At 39.8% G+C, this 23,599-nt stretch overlaps 2 protein-coding genes across 3 annotated transcripts; one reads left to right on the top strand and one right to left on the bottom strand.

The window, feature by feature from the left end:
* Positions 1-327: 327 nt before the first annotated feature.
* LOC139445100 (EF-hand calcium-binding domain-containing protein 12-like) lies at positions 328-10,067 on the top strand. Of its 2 annotated transcripts, none has more exons than XM_071226190.1 (7): positions 328-726; positions 1,882-2,729; positions 3,644-3,839; positions 4,859-5,172; positions 6,541-6,766; positions 8,134-8,443; positions 9,547-10,067. In XM_071226190.1, exons 2-7 carry the CDS (start codon positions 1,992-1,994, stop codon positions 9,794-9,796), a joined length of 2,034 nt encoding a protein of 677 aa, XP_071082291.1. In that variant the 5' UTR covers positions 328-726; positions 1,882-1,991; the 3' UTR covers positions 9,797-10,067. The 2 variants fall into 2 exon arrangements, with proteins under 2 accessions (XP_071082291.1, XP_071082292.1); XM_071226191.1 differs by having other exon boundaries at positions 697-726; positions 1,867-2,729.
* A 34-nt stretch (positions 10,068-10,101) lies between these two features.
* Positions 10,102-20,255, bottom strand: LOC139445101 (zinc finger CCHC-type and RNA-binding motif-containing protein 1-like). The gene is made up of 6 exons (XM_071226192.1): positions 20,107-20,255; positions 16,678-16,789; positions 15,974-16,081; positions 14,511-14,608; positions 13,647-13,716; positions 10,102-12,875 (listed from the first exon to the last, which is right to left on the bottom strand). The coding sequence occupies exons 1-6, from the start codon at positions 20,226-20,228 to the stop codon at positions 12,741-12,743; spliced, it is 645 nt and encodes a 214-aa protein (XP_071082293.1). The 5' UTR covers positions 20,229-20,255; the 3' UTR covers positions 10,102-12,740.
* Positions 20,256-23,599: the final 3,344 nt, after the last annotated feature.

Raw genomic sequence — 23,599 nt, 5'->3', positions numbered from 1 at the left:
CCGCACGGATCCTTCAAATGTGGGCGATGATGAATGAAAGTTTCCAATATTTTCAGGTTAGTAATGTATTAGGAGCATCAGTTGTCACGTGATTGTGCTAAAGCAAACGTGCAGCATTCATTTCTTTTCTCTGGGACACTGACATCTCTGATCAGGAGGGACACCTTCCAAGGCTTTCTCAATGTGATTCCCACAGCCTGTTGAATAGAAAAATATAGTCCTAGTTTTAAAAGGCTTTAATTGGCTCCGATTACCAAATATAATTTCTGTTTTCTTTAATACTTTAATTATATAGAATAATATTTAACTTATGCTAGAAAGAAAACTCCAATCATCGAAGACAAACTGATTTAGAGACAGCCTAGATCAGATCGATACATCTTGCCAACACGGCCATCCTAACCTACACCTCTATTCTTTCAACGCGAAGAAATTTGTCACGTGATTGTGCAGTCCTTGAAAGGGGGAGAGGAAAAATCAGAATCTGAAAATTGTCCTTACCGGCCCAGGTAGGTTTTCCGCATTTCTCACAATCCTTTCTAAAACACATGTTTATTTAAATATTGGTCATGTCTTTGGAAAGGAAGTAGATGGCGCCGATTTCTTTCAAACTCCTCACATTATACTTCAGTACGACCGAGAGCTTAAAGTGTGTCAACTGTCGCTGTATGGAGTTCAATTACTTGTTTACGATGGCAACAAGATGGCGCTGACTTTAGTCTAACAGTAAGAATATTTTGGAAATATTTTCGCCCTTCTCTATTTATTTCCTTGACCACAGACCTCACATTCCGTTGATTTACTGTGATAAGTAACGGGATGAAATAGCTGTTTACATGGGTTAATATTTTAGCGTTGCTGTGTCGCCCACCAATTAAATCCTTCGGCTTCCCTTGCTTGGTACTGGTAGGCCAAGATACATGACATTTCTTCTAAAATTATAAAATATGATAAATAGCAAAGAACAATGAAGAAAGAAGTGACGTCTATATATCAACATTATGTGCAACCTCTTCATGGATGTTGATAAAATGTACAAACTCAAGAATATATACCAATATTTTAATAATGATGATTCCCTGAATAGATTCAGTGATAGAAAGTAACATGTTTAGTCCACTAGTCCTTAAAATGCCAACATATAACGAAACCCCTAAAAATTGCAAATTTCTACTAATCCTTATGATACCTTAACTATTTGGCAGATTGGCAAGGATTACAGGCGTGCAGGCTAAAACGGCACCTCAGCAATATGTCACCGATTTCTCAGGCGAAAACAGCACCTCTATTTTTAAAAATGATAAGAATGATTTTTGTAGTAGTATATATGCATTATTTACATGCTTTATTATGTTATGACAATGATATCTCATATAATAAATAAACAACTCGTGGTTGTTGTTTATCGTTTAATAAAATGCTGCAGGGGCTGCTATGCGCCCCTCATGGTTTACTCTCCCTGCAGTGTATTATTGTATGATAAATAAGGACCATGATTAATTTATTCCTTAAATAAGTTGAAAAAGGTAAAATATCCTAAAGTCCTAAAATGTACTGTTTGCATTTGTGGATGATCATCTGAAATGTAGGTTACAAAAATCTAGCATTAGTGTCAGTGAAATATTTCAAGATCATAAGGGGGCATGGATGGCCCAGTCATGATTAAGTTTTTTCTAACATGACACTTGACATTACTGGAATATTGTTGACTGCAGCAACACACACTCTTGTCACTCATCCTACTGGTCCCAAGCATGCATAGTCACTGTTCCAAACAAGAATCCTAGCAATGCATCTATTGATGGCCAGTGCTACAATATAAATATTGAAATAATTCATTTTCAAAGTATGTTATGACCTTTTCAGATCTTTTCCTTTCAGATGAAGCTGTGTGCCCGTTAATGAAGACCACAGATGGATGCAACATAACAAACGAAGGACTACCCATCTGAACTATTTCTTCTCATTAAAAGATTAAAATAACCACAAACATGCCACCCTTCCAGCGTGGTGCTCCAGATCTTCTGGATGCTGATGTCAGCTTTTCTCTGGAGCGTCTGTTTGACCATCATAATATGGATCACATCCCTGAGGGTAAAAGGCTTGATGGATTCCAACAGAGAGATCTTCGCCGTTTAAAAGGCTACAAAGCTGCAGTGAGAATATTTGGAGGCCCGCTAAGCAGGAAACGCATTATTGTCGCTCCACCTATGGAGACACTGATGAAACACAGACTTGGCGTATATCACAACAGGAAATCTCCACCTCCGTCAATAACCTTGAACTCTGGCTTAGAGCCACAGACTCCCCCTGAAAAAAAGCCATCAGTGGAGGAAGTGGAAGCGAAGAAGGAAAGGGAGAAATGTGAAGAGTATCAGCAATGGATAAGTGATCGTAAAAAACTTCGACAAGATTTAAATAGCATTGGTCTGAATGATAAATGGCTTCAAGGAAAATCAAAGAAAACAGTGTTGGAGACACGTGTTATGAATAGGATGAAAGAAGAGAGGAATGTTAAGCCAGAGGAGCCAGTGATTAAGGAACCCCGTCCTACAGTGACACAGGCTCCTCCTGTCCCGGTGATGAAGATCCCTTCCCCTCATGGACTGCAGGTCTTGGATGAGCATCTCAATAAAAAGAGGATCAGGCTCTTGGATCTTTTCCGGCTGGTTGACAAGGACAAAAATTGGTCTGTGTCTAAGGATGAATTTGCCAAATGCATAGAAGAGGTAAGAGGGCTTTGTTCAAATGTATTTTATTTGTCATTAATGATGCTGTGATTGCCTGTTTAGGTAAAGAATTTCATCATGACATGATAACAAGCTTAACAGGAATTGTTGTATTGAAATTCTCATCCAATAGATAAGTTCAGTGACTTGATTGACAGTGTGGGACTTTGCTCATGATATCACCCACTTGTTTGTCTGGTCCACAGAGATCAAGCTGAATGATGCTAATTGTGGCAAAAATCAAAATATTTAACATCTTTCGTCCCTAATTGAATTGGACTAATATAAATTCTACACTCAGAGAGTAGGAGTTTTAAACTTTTATTGACAAGTCTTGAAATATTTGCTATCAAAAGACAAGAGGGTGAGATTCTATTTTTCATCCAACATCATTGTTCCAACTGTTTCAGTTTGTAGACAGTAAGAAGCAGTGTTGTAAAAGTACTAGCTAACCAGCTTCAGTGTCAGAGAGATTAGAGATTTTATGTGATTGTGATTTCATGGTAACCAATGGCGTTAAAAGCAGATATTTGTTAAACTTTCTGGCGCTCTGCATTGAGGGGCTAAAATAAGGACTCGTTGGCTCAGAATCAGTACACTGTATCTGAGTGGGGTATTCATGTGGAACTGCAACATGGTATCTTAGTGAGGTAGCACTTTAAAATCGGCATCAGTCCAGACTCCAGACTAGCATACACACGCACACATACACACACAGATGGCATCACAATGGTCTGCAAAGAATTGTGATGCAATTTCATTGCAGCAACATCTCCTTGGAGAAATAGCTTCATCTCACCCAAGCCAGATCTTCTATGGATGCCAGGTTCTGATGATAAAACTTTTATTTGCTATGTTTATGTGCTACATTTCTGCTGATATCAAGCCAACTTTCTCTACCATTGTGTCTTCAGGCTGAGCTTGACATCACGGAGAAGGAGTTGGAAGACCTGGTTATCTCCCTTGACTCTGATCTGACTGATGAAGTAGACTATCGTGAGCTGGCCAAGGGGATGCTGGTATGGAAGAAAGAGAGGCGAGAGAAGAAGAGAGAGCTGTTATCTCAGAACTCAGGAAGCTCTTCAAACAGAAGTCGCTCAGGATCTCCAGGTTACTAATACTGTCTCTGATCTTATGCTATGCTGGTGCTTCTCAGCAAATTCAGGTGTTAAAATATAAGTTATGACATTGAATCTGAACAGAATTTGTACCAGACGCGGTGCCTTCAGCATGTTCAGTTGGTTCCATAAATGCAGTATCCAGTAAACATGTTGATATTTTCTAACTTTATAAGACTCATAAATATTTCACTGAATTCTCACACATTAGCTGTGTTATTTTGTGTTAAGAAATAGCATGAGTCTAAAATGTTCTCAAGGGTTAATCTCAAGGGTTCTTGCAGTCCTTTCACAAATAAGAATAAATGCAAATAGCCTTGAAGACATGAAACTTTTTATGGACATTTTCTTGATTGTTTGTAATGATGTTTCATGGCTACTTCTCGCCCTTTCATCAAAGGAATGAAGTGGAAAGAAGAAGCCCTGAAACTAATATCATCATACCTCCATGTCAGAATGATGAGATCTGAATGATCTGATTGATTACTGTGTAACCCGCCTTGGAGGGTAATAAATTTTTCAGCATGGGAATAAATCTATACCCTGCCACGAGAAATACAGGCTGCACGTGGATTTCTCAGAGGCAGAATAGATCCCTTATACCCCCTTCCAAACATAAAGCTGCATGCTTTTTCCGTATCAATGGAAGTCACGTCGACTCACGGGACACAGCACTAGTTAACCTCAGCTCAATCAAACAGCTGTTTTCTATCAGTTTTGAATTTGTGTTAATTTTTTTACAATGTCAAATTTAAACATGTCGGTAAGATAAATTTGTTGCACCAGGATCACTCGGGGTACATGGGGTTTTATGTGTCCCTTCTAAGGTTTTAGACCACTCACCTCCGGCTCATGGTATAAAACTTAACGTGATACCTATAAAGCCCCATGTACCCCTCCTGATCCTGCTACAACTTATAAAGATGTTGTTATCCTTAAAATGTTTCATGTGTTCATGTCATTCCAACTTTTAAGTGCCAAAGAAAAGTAGGTATACAATATTTTCTGCAGCAACATCAAGAGGTGGAAGGTCACCGAGTTCATCATCCAAGAATTCACATCGTAATCAAGGTGATGACACTGTTGCTAAACATCCAGTAGACAGAGCTTTCGACAGAACTGTGACAGCGGAAGGCCGACCAACCTCAAACAAAAGTAGCAACAGCAGTGAGCGATCAAGGGGAGGTAACTCTACTCCCCAGTACCTCGAGCCGCCTTCTGGTGACACAAGACTGGAACAGATGATCCTATCATCAGATGAGGCTATGGTTGACCTTCGGAAACATGATCACGTGGTACTTGCAAGGGCCCTTTCAAAAAGACAGGTGGGTTTTTTCAAATGTACCTTTCATTCTAAAATTTAATAAAATTTAATTAAATTAAAGGGACCACAATTTTGCAGGGGGATATGAAAAAAGAACATCAATGTTTATAATTAATTCATGAGTGAATAAAAGTTTCAAACTTTGAAGCTTGCTCAGGTGATACTTTCTATTACCCATAAGGGTAGAATCTTGTGTAGTAACATTCCGATATTAACACCCGTGCATGTCACACTGCTTCAAAGTTGTGTACATACAAAATGACATCATCCTTTTTCATGACATCACAGATTGATTACATTATCTCAGTAGGCTGCCTACAGTGAAGTTTTTCTAAAGGGGTTGATATTTCTTCAGTTTCTTCAACTGTCAATGAATAATATACAGAATAACCTTCTCAAAACTAAGAATGACAGATTATTTGTCCATATGTACAGATATGTCATAACTCCTGCTTGTTGGTTATTCTCCATCTTCCACAAGCAAGGGCATTAGCTGACTATAAAAGTCCAGTTTCCACCCTTGCCGACCTAGGCTGGAATTTCCACCCTTGATCGTAGCACCACCAGTGGCTATACCAAGTTATGTCTCTTCTATGTTCCTCCTATTGACCAATCAGATTCCATCTCTCATATCACTTGCATTTGCTTCAAACAAAATGGCGGTGCCCAGTCAAGACGATCTGCTCAATAGTCAAGATCTGTTTTGTAATAAAACGGGTCTTAACCAGCGAAGAGCATCAAATCATGGGAGCACCTTGATTAAAAACATGAATGAATTTTCGGATTATCTCTCTACGCCCAGTTGGCGGTACACATGCTTTGCAAATCCTGCATTTGACCGAAATCAAATTGAAACCATGTTGAACCAGATGTCTAGTTTGTTACGGGATTTTGATTGGACTATGCATAGACTCGTTAGTCCAGCCAAAATGTAACTCCACAATTGCAGCCTAGTTCAAGGGTGGAAACTGAACTTCCTCTAAATTCCCATTCATGGTAATACTCGGAATATTAATACGTTTTAAGTAATATTCACCAAAGGAATTACATACATTTGGAGGTTGAAGATAACTTGGCAACTTCATAAATGACATGGTATGTGTTCCAGTATTATAAACTGAAGTACTATGACATTGTACTTTTTAATCATACATCACACCACAGATTTACATGATAATGCAAATATTGCTCACTTTAAATTTATCTTGTTCAAGATCTCCAATGGTTGGTCATTATGCACTGCAGGATGAACCACACCAACAATTTTAGTTGGATGGAATAATAAGATGTTTTGACACATTTTGGTGAGAAGATATGTGGAGCTTGCCCAAACTGGTGCTTCCCTGACTAGTTGTCTCCCTTGTTTCAGTCTTCTGCAAGCAAGAGAGATTCGTCCATGTCACGAAGCTCCCCTCCCTCTGTCATCAAGATCGGCAATAAGGCTATTGACAACCACTCGCTCGTCTCCACAATGGGAGGGGAGATTGGTGAGATGGTGAATCGCTTCCGTCAGCTGCGACTCAAGGAGTACTACGATGTTGTTCGTATGTGTGAGGAGAAGGGTGTTCCCCTGACACGCCATGTGTTAGACAGAGGTAGGGGAAAAATACATGTATCAATTGGGTAATTCAAGTAGGGGCTCTAGTGCTTTTCCCCCCTAAGATTGAAAAAATAACAATGTCATTAAAATCAGATCTTAGTTCTAGCTACCGCTAAACAAAGATCTGAGGACATCCCATTAGGGGTCACGTCAGAACGACCTTTCATCCGACCAATCAGAGCGTCGCTTACCAGAGTGACAGTCGGAATGTGATTTCTGATCATGCAGCCTCGAAAACTTTAAAACGGGGTATTGCGAACGATAGTTACTGGCTTAACGACTGAATCTATACAATCTAGACCATATATTAGCCATCCGAGAATGTTCTTTTGTTCAGGTTTCAAATTTTTAAGAGAATTTGTCTAAATATGTTTTGAAGCGTAGTCGCCAATTTGAAATTAGTGCCGTAAAGCACGAGAAAACTGCCTTCTGATTGGCTAATGTCGACTTCTTGTCAGTAATTCCATTGGTCGGTCAGAGTTAGCGAAAGGTCGGTCTGACATGACCCGTAATCGGATGTCCTCAGATCTTTGTTTAGCTGTGCAGCAAGAACTAAGATATGATTTTAATGAGATTGAAAAAACAACAACACATTTTCAAAGAATATTTGAAATTTTCAAATAAAGGGCCCATGTCAGAAAATGCCAAGAGTCATAGTTAATGTTAAATCATGGGCACCTGAGATGGGCTGCTTTACTGATTCATGACTTCTATGGTTGCATACCTGATGTTTGAGGCCGCCTCCATGATCTTATAGAAGGGACATTCTGCGTGGAGAGTGGAGATCGGGGTTCGATCCCCAGCCACGTCATACCAATAGGCGTAAAAAAATGGTGCTTGTGGTTACCCTGTGTTGAACTTAGCATTAAGGAGATAAAACAAGGACTTGTCTGCTCAGAGTCAGTATACTGTGTCTGAGTTGGGGTATCCATGTCAAACTGCTAGCATTATAAAACCGGCATTAGTCCAGACTGGTATAAGCTGACACACACGTGCATGCTTGTCGCTATATAAGTGCAATAATCTTGAACACAATGTTTTAACCCAAATTCACCTCTCCTTACCTGATGGTTGAGTATTTTTTCAAGCAGTTGATGGGACTCTTTCAGGCCTGGGTCCAATTTCAAAAGGCAGATTTAGTCCTAGGGATGTTATAAATCTATGTTAAAGTATACACATTACGAAAGTGCTACCATCACTTTGTGGAACTGGTCTCAAGTGCTTGACAATCTATATCAGCCAAACCACTAGAACAATTTAAGAGTTTCATACACAGGAAAAGTATGTTTTGCCCTTCTTACATCAGATGAATCTGAGAAATATTAGAATTCAGAAGTTAATCTCAAGCTTCTTTCCCCCCAGTTCTGTTGTATCCACCTGACCTTCCCCCTGGGAGCATCAAGAGACGGGTGTCCCAGCCTGGACAGAAACTGCTCTCCACCCACTTTGCTACCTCCCCCAAACCTCCACGCCAACCACCCGAGGTCAGACACAAAGACAAGATGAAACGATCCAAGAGCGGGCAACTCATGATCGACAGCCGTCATAGATACCCAAGAGGATGTAATTTGACCCAGTCTGTTTCCAAGGAGACTCTGTCAACTGGACGAGCTTTGATCACTCGTAAGATTGATTGCTGGATGTCTTTTGAGGAATATGAGGAGCTCACTAGGTATGTTGGAAAATCATGATGACATCAGTGTTGAGGTTTCAAAAAGATATTCAGAAACTATTTCAATCTGCTTGGTCATTGTTCTTTGTATTATGAAATGGAACAAGTATATATGTTCATGTTAGACTCCTCTTGTCCAGTAATGGAGAAGGCTATTTAGAAAAAGATCTCATGATTTGAAGTCTGTTCATTTGTATCACCAATACGAAAATGATACAGATTCATGTCATCAAAGCTATACAGAATCTCACCCAAGTGTCTTTCATATCAAATATATGAACACAAGTCAATTAAGGTAGCAATACTCTGAGGCTTATCAAGGGTTCTACGCAATAGTAGCTGATCATGCTGATGCAAAGACCTAACTCAAGGAAATTATGTTATTGTAAATGAATGTTTTATCCATAATTATGTTGCAAACATCTTTGTAAAATGTCCATATTGGTAATAATTCTTTATGTGTATTTTGTTCAGTGTTTGAAAAAGGCATCTTGCTAAGCAAATTGCACAGCGACGTGCATGTTATTTCATGTGAACAACGTTATGCCATCAGTGCTTTATTAAAATTGTCTTTCATTCTGAAGTACAATAAGTTTGTGTGCATAATTGTTTGGTTTGTTTCATGTATACTACTCAAAAAAGTTAAGGAGCACTTGATTCTTTCATATTGCCAGTTAATCTGTCCTGCCTTGACAGATTCACTATAGTAATATGAAAGAATCGGAGTCCTTTATCACCTGAACTTCCTTTGAGTAGTACATGACATCATCATGAACTCAGGGACAATGCTTGTTTGATGTCATAGTTAAAATGGATCTCACAATAAGCATGACAAGAATTTTTATATTAAATAATCACACAAGGAAAAAAGCACCCTCCAAGCTCAGAACAATAGTGAGTTTGATCCTGTTCAACTGATTTCTTGTTCTCTTTGTACTATACATCAGGAAAGTTTGTGCAAGCAGGAAAGTACAGTGAAAACTGTGAGTGACATGGATGGGACCAAAAAAACAACAGTTTGTATTATCCTTCAGTTCGTTATAAGCATGTTTGTTATAAACATAGTTAACTGTATATTATATTTGCTCCATCTCTGTTTCAAGTCATTTGGCAGTGCAGTACAAGCAGCTCCATGGCAACGTGGACCACAATGCCTTCTGGCCTGGTCACCTCCTCAACAAGCTACGTCTGTGTATGCCGACCGCCAACGATGGTTCCCAGGCTGTGTTCTACAACACAAAACAAGCGAAGCGTTCCAACCCAGGATATCACAATGACCTCCAGTCTTGGCCGGTTGGGCAAGAAGGTCATGTGATGTACGCCCCCTGTGAGCGCCACTACAGAAATCCCTGAAAGGGTTCTGGATATTTGTTGTGTGTACAGTGTGTAGACATCTCCAGATTATGAGGCTGTGATATTTTTGCCAAAGATGAATTTTTTTTTGATTTTCTGAAGAAGTTGAATGTATTGTACATGATGAACCAACCATGATACAGACACTATCTTGTGTTTTTTCGATAATTCATTTTTCATATATATTTACCAGGTATTTTACATCTAAACTCAGATATAAAAGATGATTGTTTTCTACCCAAAACAAGAGAAATAAAGCAATTTTATTCCAGGTTTATTCTCTGTTATTCTTGAGTCCTGCGAGTCGGAACAAATCAGAACATGCCTGGGTGCCGTTGTACAAAACAATCTGGTGCTACGCTGTCATATGTCTATGTTAAGGTATGGGAGTTACGATCACCTGAGCGCAAAGATCGCTTTGTACAACAGCACCCTGTACTGTAACATTATTAGCAAACATAATCATGATGATATACAAATGTTTAACATCCATGATCTTGCATCTTTACGATAAGATAAGAATAAGTGCGAGTGAGTTGGGTTTAACACCGCTTTTAACATTATTCCAGTTATATCACGGCGTGTCAGCTTAATGTGGGAAGACAGCCCGAAGTGATGCAGGTTTCAGACGTTTACCACTTCGGTGAAACCCACGAGCACGGGTATGGTGCTGACAAACCTAGAAACATAATCGGGGCGAACCGGGATTCGAACCCACAATCACAGGTTTCTGGAGTGCCCAAGGGACGCAACTCTGCACAGCGAATCGCGGTGCTTTAGATGACTGGGCCACCCGTGCCCCCAGATAAGAATGAAACGACCAGCTTTGTTACGTGAGACACAGTGACTGAAAGCTGATAGATAACTCGCTCAAACTGTGCACATTGCACATGTATATTGCACATGCCATCCACGGTGATATAACCCTGGTTACCTGCATGTGTCAATAAACACCACAACCACATGGTTCATTGATCGGGTATAACGAAGGCAAATACCTCCAAAGTGTTCATGACAGAAAAATTAAAACTGCTAGCAATAGGCATGATTGAAATTGCCAGACACTTTAGTAATCTGAAAGTGTGATATCGCGACTGATGGAACAATATGGGCAGGTGGGTTATCATAAGGATGGTTAAATGTAATCTTAGGGTTAGTTGTGAGGTTGGGTATGGATGAGCTTTCTCTTTTAACATATTAATCCAATGTAATTTGAGGAAACTCCATAATTGGGTAAACAATATTTTCTTTATTTTGGCCATAGTGAAGATTCAACAATAGCTATCTGGGCTCCACCAGACCAACAACAGCAGCTAAAGAAATTAACAACACACAAACATACAGTGGGAGCTGAAAACATCCTCCATTGTTCAATGTATTTCCATTCTAATTCAATAAATACCTAAGGCTAAATTGTACAAAGTGATCTTAGCACTAAGATCATCTTTACTCCCATGCTTTAACATGGATTTACATGGTTTTAAATAACAACAGTCTTAGCGCTAAGATTGCTTTGTACAAGTAGGCCTTGGACTTTCACCATGATAAAATTATCAACCAATTCAAATTACACTAAACAATCGTTAATGACTGAAAGATGTGGCAATATAACCAGTACTTTTCTCCACTTTTGCATGCCATCTCAAATACAACCGGAACATCTTCTAGCAAAAGGAGTTCTTAATACTCAGCTAAAAGTTCATTTCTAACAATTTCATAATCAATCCAATACATGAAGGACTTGTTTGGACAAGTTCACAATTTTGAATGTATATCTATACCAAACATAGATTTTTTATTTGTTGTTGATTTTGCGAGAGAAATTCTGTGCTCAGTTAGTTTCAAGACCATTAAAAATAGGATATGTTTTCAGAAAGACAAGCTGGGTCAGTGCTTTGAAGGGCATCAATCGAGATTTGACATTTTACCAGCCACTCAGGGGCAGTTGACACAAATGGTCATGTCCCATTGGTCCCCAGTCAGACAAGTGTTTTTTGTAAAATAACTAGATTTTGGAAGAAAACAACTATAGCCCATCTAGATTATCACTGACCCTTGAAGATCCGGGATAGAATAGGTCTTCAGCAACCCATGCTTGCCGTAAGTGGCAACTAACATGATCGGGTAGTCAGGCTCACTGAGTTGATGCATGTCATTGATCCCAATTGTGTGGATCAATGCTCATGATGACAATCACTGGGTTGTCTGGTCCAGACTTGATTATTTACAGACTGCCGTCATATAGCTGGAATACTGTTGAGTTGGCATTTAACAACAAACCAGCCAACCAACCAACTAGATTTTCACTGCTGGGGAGAGACTAGATACCTCCAAATGTAATGCATATTGTGTGTTCCACACATCAGGATAGGGCTGGGACAGGTAACTCGGGTCCTCAGATCGGACAGGTACTGGGTAGGACCCGGGTACCCACAGGACTACCCAGACACCCAGACCGGTGGCTAGTCACGTGATATATTGTTTACTGACAAAACTTATCTAGAACTCCATGGTTACACTACAAGTCACAAAAGTTTGCATTTCATTCTGACTGTGAACACATTCCTTCTGACTTTCATGTTTGAATAAAGATAAAACTTCTGTCAACTTCAGTGTATGCATGACCAAATTGTTTAATTAAGACGTGTACATCTAAATACATTTTTCCAGGGGTATGGTCAAACTATTCCCAATCTGACATTTTGTACCTATCTCTTAATTGAGACCTACAGCGGATACCCGGGTAGGGTCAGGTAATAGGGGTGTGGGTACCAAGGTAGTTAATTTGGACTCGTCCCAGCCCTACATCAGGGTCATGCTATGAAAGTCATTGTACTGGCTGCAGCATCATATTCCTTCCCCTGAACACACTGTCCACATAACAGCAATACAACATCCTGTATCCATGGTAACAGGTTTTGTTGGGATGTCCATGTTTTCGTCTTCAGTCATTGTCACTAAGTTCTTCCTCATCACTGAAGTAGGAATCCTTCTTATACTTCTTCCTCTTGGGTTCTTCCTCAGCATCATCTAGGTAGGGAAAAGGATACTGACCGGACTCCTCATTGTGTTTTTGATGCTGAAACATCCAGTCCGCAATGTGAAAATATCATTCCAATTTGGTAATGTACTGATCAAAAGAATTCTTTCATGACAAATTAACCACAGTCATATGAAAAAATGGGGTGTTCTTAACTTCTTTTGAGTAGTATATTTGAATGAGTCAAGGACTTAGATTATGTGGTTATTCAACCATCTATTCTTCAATCAGACTTTAATTTGCGGCAGTTATTGGTATAGATTTTATTTGTCGACTAACAAGGGGTGACATGTAAATGAAAACTAACAATCACAATAATGATTCTGGGGCAGAATATTTCCTTATGCTTGTCTTAAGATTTGTGACTTATGGCCGAGAGGCGACTAAATGGATCGAGTGGTCAGACTCGCTGATTTGGTTGATGCATGTCATCCTATCCCAATAGCGTGGATTGACGCTCATGATATCAATCACTGGATTGTCTGGTCCAGACAACAAATGTTCTTACAGATTTGTAACACAGACAATTCCCTGATTCCTTCATGTGTTTATGATCACATGGTGATAAACAACAACAGTTTCTCATAACAAGACAAAATTAAATCAAAACTCATGATCATATAACAAATGATCACCTTCAAACCTATCTTAATCAGCGAATGAAAATCAGAAGACTGTGCCTACCATCACACTGAACATCGAAATCCATCTGATATCATAAAAATTCAAATATTGCAACTTAACTTTTGTTTAACTTTATACAGAAATTTGAATTTGACTGTGAGCTGTTATCACTGTAAGAAGCGTTACCTGGTAGCGGATAGCTGCCGATAGACTGTCTTGGGTTTGGTTGTCTCCCTTGTCAGAATCTTCTTCATCCCTGGAAAATAAATATGCTCTGTTTTTTAAATCACAGTAGCAACCTGTCACGTATTACAGGTCAAGTAACAGTTTTACCATCTTCAGAGTGCATCAGAAATATCACCCTTCCCAAGTACATTATTTTTTTAAGTGACCCTCCCTCAAAGCCTGTCTATGTCTCTAATGACCATGCATAACCGAGGACAGAAAAGTGCCAAAGTGGTTGATTAATGTAGGTGAAAGTTGAGTTACACGCATTAATGTATTTGTATAAGCATAATGGCAACAATGACATTCAACCCTAGTTTATCCAATTTTGGGGCCACATGTCAGTCTTCGAAATTCAGGCTAGTCTGCAAGCCCAAGACTACTAAATTGTACTCAGGGCAAGTAAAACCTGATGATGGTAGTGCTTCAATATGCTACAAATTGGAACTGAATGAAACTGACAGAAATTGTAAACACAGTACAGTCTAACACCGTTGTGTCGAACACTGATGTGTCGAACACTGATGTGTCAAACACTGATGTGTCAAACACTGATGTGTCAAACTTACGTTTGTCCCGAAGTAAAAGCTTGGTGTGTATTCCTTCTTTATTCCTCATTTTTGGTTGTGTCAAATCTTGGACAACTCAAAGTATTTACATTGGTCCCTTCAACTTCGACACAACAGTGTTTGACTGTAAAGGTTTATGTCTTGTTCAAGCAGGACTAGCAACAATTTCTGAGGACCAGTGAAATGTTTACACCTAACCTCTGAATGAGTCTGAAAAAAATGAACTGAGTGCTGAACCAGAGACATTCTAACATACTCTTCATCTTCCTCGTTCTGTTTCTTCTTTTTCTTCTCCGGAGGCTCTCGGTCTCCCAGCAGGTTCTTTGGACATTGATAGCTCAAATGACCTTCATCCTGTTAAACACAAACATCACACAAATCTGAAATGCACAGTTAGGCTTAAAAAAATAAAAGAATTGGTTCTCAGGCAATGACTTTTGAAAATATTGTGTGGGCGGCAGTTTTTTTGTTTTACTTGTTCAAACTAGTATGTAACCAAATAAACGGTTGGCATACCATCAACCTGGGAAAGGGCCTCCCTACATAAACAAGCATACAAACTCCTATTGCCGCCATGACCATAACATGAGATGCGCAGTAAAGCAGTGCTCATGTAACGGGAAGTAACTGCTTGCTTTATTGGATCCAAACGAAACGAACGAAACAGGTAGCAGACTTTATGATGATGCGGGCAGTGCCTGAGAACCAAGACTATTATTTTTTAAGCCTGATTTCGCAAAGAGTTGTTGTCATGTGCACAGTGAGAAGGTTCTAGGCATATAGTACTTTGGTAAAGTGCAAGGGAATAGTGCCACTGAACATGGCCATGATATCCTGACATTGGATCCTGGAGACTCTAAGGGCCACAACAGCTCCTCAGATCAGTGAACTATGTACCCCATCAACATATCACAGTAGGAGAAAAGAAAGGTTGAAAAGAATACCAGTACCAAAAGACAAATAAAGTCATCACTTTTGTACAATAAAATATACTTGGACATAAGCAACAAGCAGACACTGCAAATAATGTTCAGCTTTCAACCTATCACATATAAAACTACATTTTGTCAAGGTGATGTTAGAAATTTAAAAGCAAAATGGAAAATGATGGAGGGATCTCCCCATGTTCAATGCTGGTAAAATGTATCATATATTTCAGACATTGCAAGTCTATAACAATGATTACAACCGTTAAGGGACGGTGGGCATGGTGCAGTAGCAGGGGTAATGGGTTGGCTCGATGACCCAGGTTCAATTCCACACATGGTTTCAGTTAATGTGTAAAGCCAAACCTCCCCAACACTATCAACCCCCCCTGCGTGAAATGGCTGAATTGTGTTAAAAGCAGCATGAAACATATTAGATTCACTACAATAGTTGAGATGCCATACCATGACTACAAAATGCAGAATTACACAACAACAAAAAATAAGAACTCTGACGATCTGGGGTAGAATAGGTCTTTAACAACCCATGCTTGCTTTTATAAGGCGACTATGCTTGTTGTAAGAGGCAACTAACAGGATCAGGTAGTCAGGCTCGCTGACTTGGTTGATGCATGTCATCGTATCCCAATTGTATAGATCGAATCTCATGATGTTAATCACTGGATTGTCTGGTCCAGACTCTATTATTTCAAACCGCAGTCAGTGTCATATAGCTGGAATATTGTTGAGTGCGGCATTAAACAACAAACAAACAAAAAAGGTCTCCTCTCACCCCACATTCATAGCACCGTGATTTGTCTTTGTAGGTTTTCTTCTTGATGAACTCAGTGGTTCTCCCATTGTCCTTCGCAATGCTACATTTGATTGTTCTTCCAAACATCTGTAAAACAGGGACAAAAAAGAACATGTAACCATGGTAACACAAATACCATCCACCTTTTTGGGCAATTCATGTCAAAAAGAAAGAAATATATGTTTAGTCAAGTGTATGCCACCGGGCACTCCAAAAGATATTAGATGTGCCCTTTTGAATTTAAGTGAGGCAACCGGAAGGAAACTTTTGATCCATCTTTGATCTCAGTGAATAATAATTCAACATTAACTAGATATTATTACATTGTGAAACACAAAACGTTTGTCTCCTTCCATTTCACTGCAATTGATAGCAGACCCATGAAGATCTGGGGTAGAATAGGTCTTCAGCAACCCATACTTGCCGTAAAAGGTGACTATGCTTGTCGTAAGAGGCGACTAATCGGATCGGGTGGTCAGACTCGCTGACTTGGTTGATGCATGTCATTGTATCCAAAGTGTGTGGATCGATGCTTATGATATCAATCACTGGATTGTCTGGTCCAGACTCGATTATTTACAGACTGCCATCATATAGCTGGAATATTGTTTAGTGAGGCGTTATACAACAATCAAACAATTGATAGCACCTTTTTCAGTATACACCTGTGGACTACAGACTACCTGAGACTTGTTGAGAGAGCGCACAGCCTTGTGAGCTGAGTCCCGTTCGAGGTACAGCACAAAAGCCACGCCCTTACTCCGCCTTGTGTCTTTGTCCTTCATAACCGTCACTCTGAAACAATATATCCCAGTCACTTGTCATCACTACAAACAACCAACCATACAACCATGTTTCAGGGATGTGAGCAGGTTTTGCCGAAAAAAAAGAGGAAAAGTCTAGGGGGGTCTGGGGGCATGCCCGCCCCCGAAATTTTTTAAACATTTGATTGCATTTTAAACAATTTCGTGCAGTTTGGACAAAATTCACACCAAGAAATGTAATAAGTCAATGGCAAAAGACAATAAGTCAAATAAACAAGAGGGCAGATGCAGTAAACTTTCGAAACAATCATAGTTTTCTCGCTAATCACATGAACAACTGTAAAACATCTCATTCACTTACAGGCTAAAAGACAACTTTATCTTAAAAACAAGCCATCAGCTGACTCTGAGTATTTACAATTTTCTGTTGTTTACACTTGTACTTGGGACATATAATGAGTTAGCTGTGGTCCAAGGCAAGTTGAGGGCCGACATGAAGACATAGGTCACTAAACCATTAACTAATAAACAAATATGCATGTATCCTAATCTGATTAGTTGAAACACATTGTTAATATCATTCATTTTGACAGTCACAAATGTGGCAACAATTTCTTTTGGTTATAAATCATATATTATGAATTTTTGATATACATGTAACATAATCAGTTTGATTAGAATTTAATGAGGAGAAAATCACTGAAGTTGCATGACCTACATGTTTAATGAGTATGCAGTGTTAAAAAGTAAGGGTCTATGAGGAATACTGAAATCGTATTTGAATCCAGGCTAGGGCTGGGATGAGTCCAAATTTACTACCCGAGTGACTAACAGGTGGTCAGACTCGCTGACTTGGTTGATGCATGTAATCGTAATCTTCCTGAAGCAAGAGAGTTAACTGACTATTCAAGTCCAGTTTCCATAGTTTCAGTTTGTTGCCGCCTCCATTGAAAATGTGGCAGGTTTTAATCATTACGATGGAAACTTTATGGGGATTGTGTCTTGTTTGGAGTTGTTTCTATTTAAAGTACAGTGTATGTACATAGTCCATACTTTGGTTGCTCTCTGCCGGTTTTCTTTTTTTTCATATTAATAACTCATCAAAACCAAACATTTGGGTGGGACGGAAACAGGGCTTGAGGATGAGCCAGCAGCATCCCACTAGCCTGACCAGACAAGTTAGTGGTCAATAGTATGAGCAGCATGCTCCACAACCATTGTGACCACCCAATACCCATCAAAGTCTCTGTGGGGATTCTGGTTAAAAATATAGGTCGCCAGCAACCCATCCTTACTGTAAGAGGTTATAGTATAAAAACTGCTTGATGTTCATAATGTCAATCACTGGATTGTCTGAACCAGGCTCAATCATTTACAGACTGCCATTATATAGATGGAATTGTGCTGAGTGCATCGTTAAACCTCAAAGACATAAACTCTGTGTCATTCTAGGATCAGGGAGCTGGGATCTATTCGGAACTCAAAAACAAACGGCTTCCAAAGCGTGGGTATATAGTTTTCTTGAAAAGGAGAGTATTTTGTGATTTGGCAATCTGTGTTCAGTAGTAACTGGTGCAACAACATGTATACACTAGCGGTGATAAGGTTCAGCTGATTGCAATCATCCTTGGCACAAGTTCAAAGCAGTCGGTGACGTCATATCTCGTTACGCATTAAGGAGAAAAAAATTGCAAATTGTCGAACAAAGTTATATGACAGTCAGAACTGCATGAGGGTATGATAATGTTTATCTCCTAAATGACAGGGGGAACTTAGTTAATAAGACAATTAGTCTGGGTATGTTATATACTCTGATTCAGGTACAAGATTATGCCTCAATCGGAGAATCTCCCACATCATTAAACTTCATCCGTATTTATATGGTATTGTTATGTACATATACAATAGTCTAGGGCTGAAAAGTGAGTGAGTGAGTTCAAATTTTACATCGCATCGGCAATATTGCAGCCATATTGCGATGAAAACAAGTTAATTATTACTAAATACCTGTGGACAAAGGACAGTAAAACAGTAAGTCATGTATCACAGCTTAGGTATAAAACAAACCAGATCTAGGGCTGGAAAGGGTGAACTCGGATATTCAGGTCCTGAGTATACACCGGATACCCACAGGACGTCCCAGACCCGTGGTTATTCACATGTTATATTGTTTAATGATAACAAACTCCATGGTCACACAAGTCGATAAATGACTATGCATGCATTCCTGGTGACTTTCATTCATTGGAGTAAAGATAAAGCTTCTGTCAACTTCAGTGTATGCATGATCAGATTGTCTTCGGCGTGTATCTAAAGAGGCTATTGCCAGGGCTTCGGTAAATCCTGAGCCCTACATACTGCAGGTACCCTAGTAGGGTCGGGTACTACTGTCAGGTCCTACTGTAGTCATATCATTTTGTGGATACATACTAGTTTAAGATACAAATCTGTGATTGTGAACAGGTTTTAAGTGATCTAAATGTATTTAATTTTCAATGTATAATTTCTTCTGGTCTTGCCTGAAATACTGCTGTGTGACTTCTAACTCACTCACTCACTATTGTCATGACTTTCCCCAGACCCGCTGACAGTGTCGCTGATTGGATCGCTTACCATCCAAAAAAAACCTACGTACAAAATGATTAATCGAGTTCTTTGTCTCTGATTGGGTAGCTTACCATCGAAAAAAACCTACGTACAAAATGATTTATCGAGTTCTTTGTCGCTGATTGTGTCGCTTACCATCGAAAATAACCTACTTACAAAATAATTTATCGAGTTCTTTCAAGATTTTCGTTTGCTTAGCGGCATACTGATGGACTTTGGTAAATGAAATGCTATATCGTATTGTTCCTAAGAGGGCTGGGACGGTTAACTCGGGCACTTTGGTCAGGTACTGAAAAGGATCTGAGCAATCACATGTATATATTGTTTAATGACAAAAAGTATCTAGACCTATATGGTTACACTACAAGTCACCAATGTTCGCATTTCTTTCTGTCTATGCACCCATTCCTTCTGTCTCTTATTTAAGTTTGAATAAAGATAAAACTTCTGTCACCTTTAGTGTATGCATGACCAGATCGTTTTATACGTGTATCTAAATACATTTTGCCAGGGATACGGTCAAACTATTCCCAATCGGACATTTTGTACCGATCTCTTGAGACCTATAGCCAGTACCCAGGTAGGGTCGGGAAATATTGGGGGATTGGTACCAGGGTAGTAATTTAGTAAACTTGGACTCGTCTCAGCCCTAGTACCCAGGGTACATTCCGAATGTAAACCGATCTCGAGTGACTGTATCTATCTGTATCAGCCAGTGTCCGACTGTCCAAATTTACTTACTTGACCACTTTCCCATATTTGGCAAATATCTTGTGCATATCATTGTTAGTTAGTGAAAACGGTAAGTTGGACACATAAATGGTACTTCTGCTCGGGGCTAGTCCACCGCTCATGATGATCATCCATGGAACTTAGTCCCTGTTGACATAACGGGGGGTCGCACATACACATTTAGAGTTATCTGCCGGTAGTTCACTGTCGCGCCGCAAGTCGATGATCCCGCCAGCTGACTGTTGAAAAACAAATGTAGCAACTCCAGTGTGTTGTAGGCAGTAAAGATGAGATGATCTTGATATTCTGGACCAACCCCTGTATCCTGCTGTATCCTCCCTTGAAAATCGTATTTGGTACGCAGATTAAAATTTTAAAGAAAATTATGGCTAACGTAAATTATTCCTTAATGTGTATTTTTGGGGGGTCTGAAAAATAGCTGGGGGGGGCGGGGGGGGGGGGGGGGGGGGGCACAATTTGAATCCGTTACGTAGGGATAGGGGGGGGGGGCATTTTTTTTAAAATTGACGACTCATTTAGTATCAGATGTATGGTCATATTGGCGATTTTCACAGATAGGCCCCTAAATATTCTCGTAATCGAGATCTTGGATATATTTGCATTCGAAGAAAATTATTTATTAAGACCCCACCCATCTATACGACACTAATAGAAGAATTTCTTTGATAGGCATTTTGAAGTTGGAGAACTAAGTAAGGAAAAGAATTTATGGATGAACAACTTCTTCATTACAATAAGAGCGACGTTTCGGTGTAGGTTCTAACGCCGTTATCAAGCAAGTGATCTACAGAGTGTGGTTGGCAAGTATATATATACAAGTAGGAGGCAATGTTTATACAGTAGAGTAGATATTGTTATACTGGAGTAGAAAGTGAGTTTGGTTTTACGCCGCTTTTAGCAATATTCCAGCAACATCACGGCGGGGGACACCAGAAATGGGCTTCACACATTGTACCCATGTCGGGAATCGAACTCGGGCCTTCGGCGTGACGAGCGAACGTTTTAACCACTAGGCTACCCGACCGCCCCTTGAGTTATTACAACATCAGCAAGCAGCCCCTGTTTTACTGATTTTATTTTACATATGCTGATCCCCAAAGCAAAATCCACCCACCCACTACCGCCCCCACCCCCACCCCCTGAAAATCAAATAGTCGCTCCCAAATAGCAATTAACAGTGGCTTCCACCATTCGTAGGAGGATAAACTTGGCATTATAATCAACCCGTGGGCAATTTGAAAGGAAATACTAATGCATAAATGAGTAAATGACAAGCCAAGCTACAACTCCCACGACAGTCGGCCTATATAGTCAATCTAAAATTAACACAAAAAAAGATGGTATGAATTAATGTGGCTTTCAGACCGAAAAGCATTACGTTCTCGAGTCTTTTCTGTAGTGGGTGGGTGGATTTTGCTTTCGGGATCAGCATATGTAAAATAAAATCAGTAAAACAGGGTAGTGGTAGCCTTGTGGGTAAAGTGATCGCTCGTCACAGGCCCGCGTTTGAAATATCTCATACTTGGTGTCCCTCACAAACTCGCTTTGGCACAAAGATTTGTTTTTGTTTGTTTGTTGTTTTACGCCGCACTCAGCAATATTCCAGCAATATGACGGCGGTCTGTAAATAATTGAGTCTGAACCAGACAATCCAGTGATAGACATCATGTGCATCGATCCACGCAATTGGGACCAATGACATGCTTCAACCAAGTTCATTCGTTAGTCGCCTTTTACGACAAGCATAGTCGCCTTTTACGGCAAGCATGGGTTGCTGAAGACCTATTCTACCCCGGAATCTTCACGGGTCTTGGCACAAGGAAGCTGTTATGACATTACAATAAACTATGGGGGTGGGGGAGTTGGGAGGAGGGGGGGGGGGGGGGCTCACCAGAAATGGGCTTAACACATTGTACCCATCGAACCCGGGTCTTCGGCGTGACGAGCGAACGTTTTAACCACTAGACTACCCGACCGCCCCGCTCTAATAAGAGCCCACGGCGATATTTGCTAATATATTGGCTAGTGATTAATCCCAATTAGCACTCCTTCCGATTGATCAATGTACACAAGACTTATTTATTCGTGTATAATACGCACTCGTGTGTCATATGCACCCTCAATTATTGGCAATTAAACTCTGGAAAAATATATCGTATATAAACATTTCAGGCTGTCAGAATAAACCACGAAATTATTTTTTTCCACCAAAATAATATTCTAATAACAGCCCCCTATTTCTAATTTTGAGAGCGCCCTGGGCGCTCATTACGTCAAATACGGTATCTGTCCCTTGTTTACACGAACAAGGCAGGCTTGATCGCTGGATCCGTTTCGTGATGGGACAGTTTCAGTTTCTGGCTGTACATATGATAAGATCTACAAGAGGGCGAGGCCTCGTCGACCTGACCTGTGTCGAATCAACTTGCGGATTGTGTAATTATCTGAAAACACAGATTCCTGCCAGCTTTCAACACTATTCTGGATGTCAATGTCAATCACTGGATTGTCTGGTCCAGACTCGATTATTTACAGACCGCCGTCATATAGCTGGAATATTCCTGAGTGCGGCGTTAAACAACAAACAAACAACCATATTTGACCGATTGTATTTGATTGTGGTTACAATCGACTGGATTGATTGTGAACCTAAAGCTGTGTGTTTCAAAATAATCTATCAATTATTCATTGATCTTGTGCACATGGTCATTTACTGAAATTACTGAATGGTCTGTCCGTACCGATTTACGAAACTAATTACGTTTCAATTTGGACATCACACAGTAACATCATCGTTTGTACTATAATAGCGGCGGTGTCACGTTTATAGTACGTCTGTCTGAATGAGAGAAGCGGAGGCGTGCATCTCGGATAATAATAGATCATAACACCGTTGACTACAGTCACGTGATCTATAAGGTCGTTGCACCATACGGAGTATCAGGGTGATATGGCTGTTTGGGTAGATTATATGTTGACCGATAGACAAATATAGTTGACCCCTTTATCTGGATGGTGTATGCCTACGTCGCTGGTCCTATCAACCTTTAATTATGATGGACGAGGGAGTTCGGGAAGAAACTTTTATTCAAGAAGCCAAGATGACAAACATTACAATATTTTCGTAATTAAGAAAGTCCCCGAAAAGAAAACAAACAAAGCATAAATAACATATACAGTAAACTACGTTTATACCGAACACGCTTACAGCGAACTGACAGACGTAACCGACTATTTCTTGGTCCCGTCCATTTGTGTATGTTTGTTGTACATTGCCTATAACGAGCTATGGTTATAACGAATTAAAATTATTGGTCCCTTTGAGTTCGTTATAACCGTAGTTTACTGTATTTAGATGTGATGGTTATTGAGTTATTAAGTGATATTAAATTATGAAGGAATGGGAAGATACGGTTATAACGGTAGAGGGGCCTAGTGGTTAAAGCGTTCTCTCGTCACGCCGAAGACCCAGGTTCTATTC

The sequence above is a fragment of the Haliotis cracherodii genome, unplaced genomic scaffold, assembly GCF_022045235.1.
Source record: "Haliotis cracherodii isolate W230 unplaced genomic scaffold, xgHalCrac1.p SCAF_6, whole genome shotgun sequence".
NCBI classification, from domain to species: domain Eukaryota; kingdom Metazoa; phylum Mollusca; class Gastropoda; order Lepetellida; family Haliotidae; genus Haliotis; species Haliotis cracherodii.
The sequence above is the reverse complement of the archived record's forward strand: the minus strand, read 5'-3'. Positions and strand labels throughout refer to the sequence as shown.

Bases quoted from the DNA above. Each gene is read 5' to 3' on its own strand.
- LOC139445100 (XM_071226190.1), top strand. From the start codon at position 1,992: ATGCCACCCTTCCAGCGTGGTGCTCCAGATCTTCTGGATGCTGATGTC. The intron at 2,730-3,643 runs GTAAGAGGGCTT...TTGTGTCTTCAG, and splicing joins TTGCCAAATGCATAGAAGAG to GCTGAGCTTGACATCACGGA. The intron at 5,173-6,540 runs GTGGGTTTTTTC...CCCTTGTTTCAG, and splicing joins GGGCCCTTTCAAAAAGACAG to TCTTCTGCAAGCAAGAGAGA.
- LOC139445101 (XM_071226192.1), bottom strand. From the start codon at position 20,228: ATGATCATCATGAGCGGTGGACTAGCCCCGAGCAGAAGTACCATTTAT. The intron at 16,790-20,106 runs GTAAGTAAATTT...ATATTGTTTCAG, and splicing joins AAATATGGGAAAGTGGTCAA to AGTGACGGTTATGAAGGACA. The intron at 14,609-15,973 runs GTGAGAGGAGAC...TGTGTTTAACAG, and splicing joins CACGGTGCTATGAATGTGGG to GATGAAGGTCATTTGAGCTA.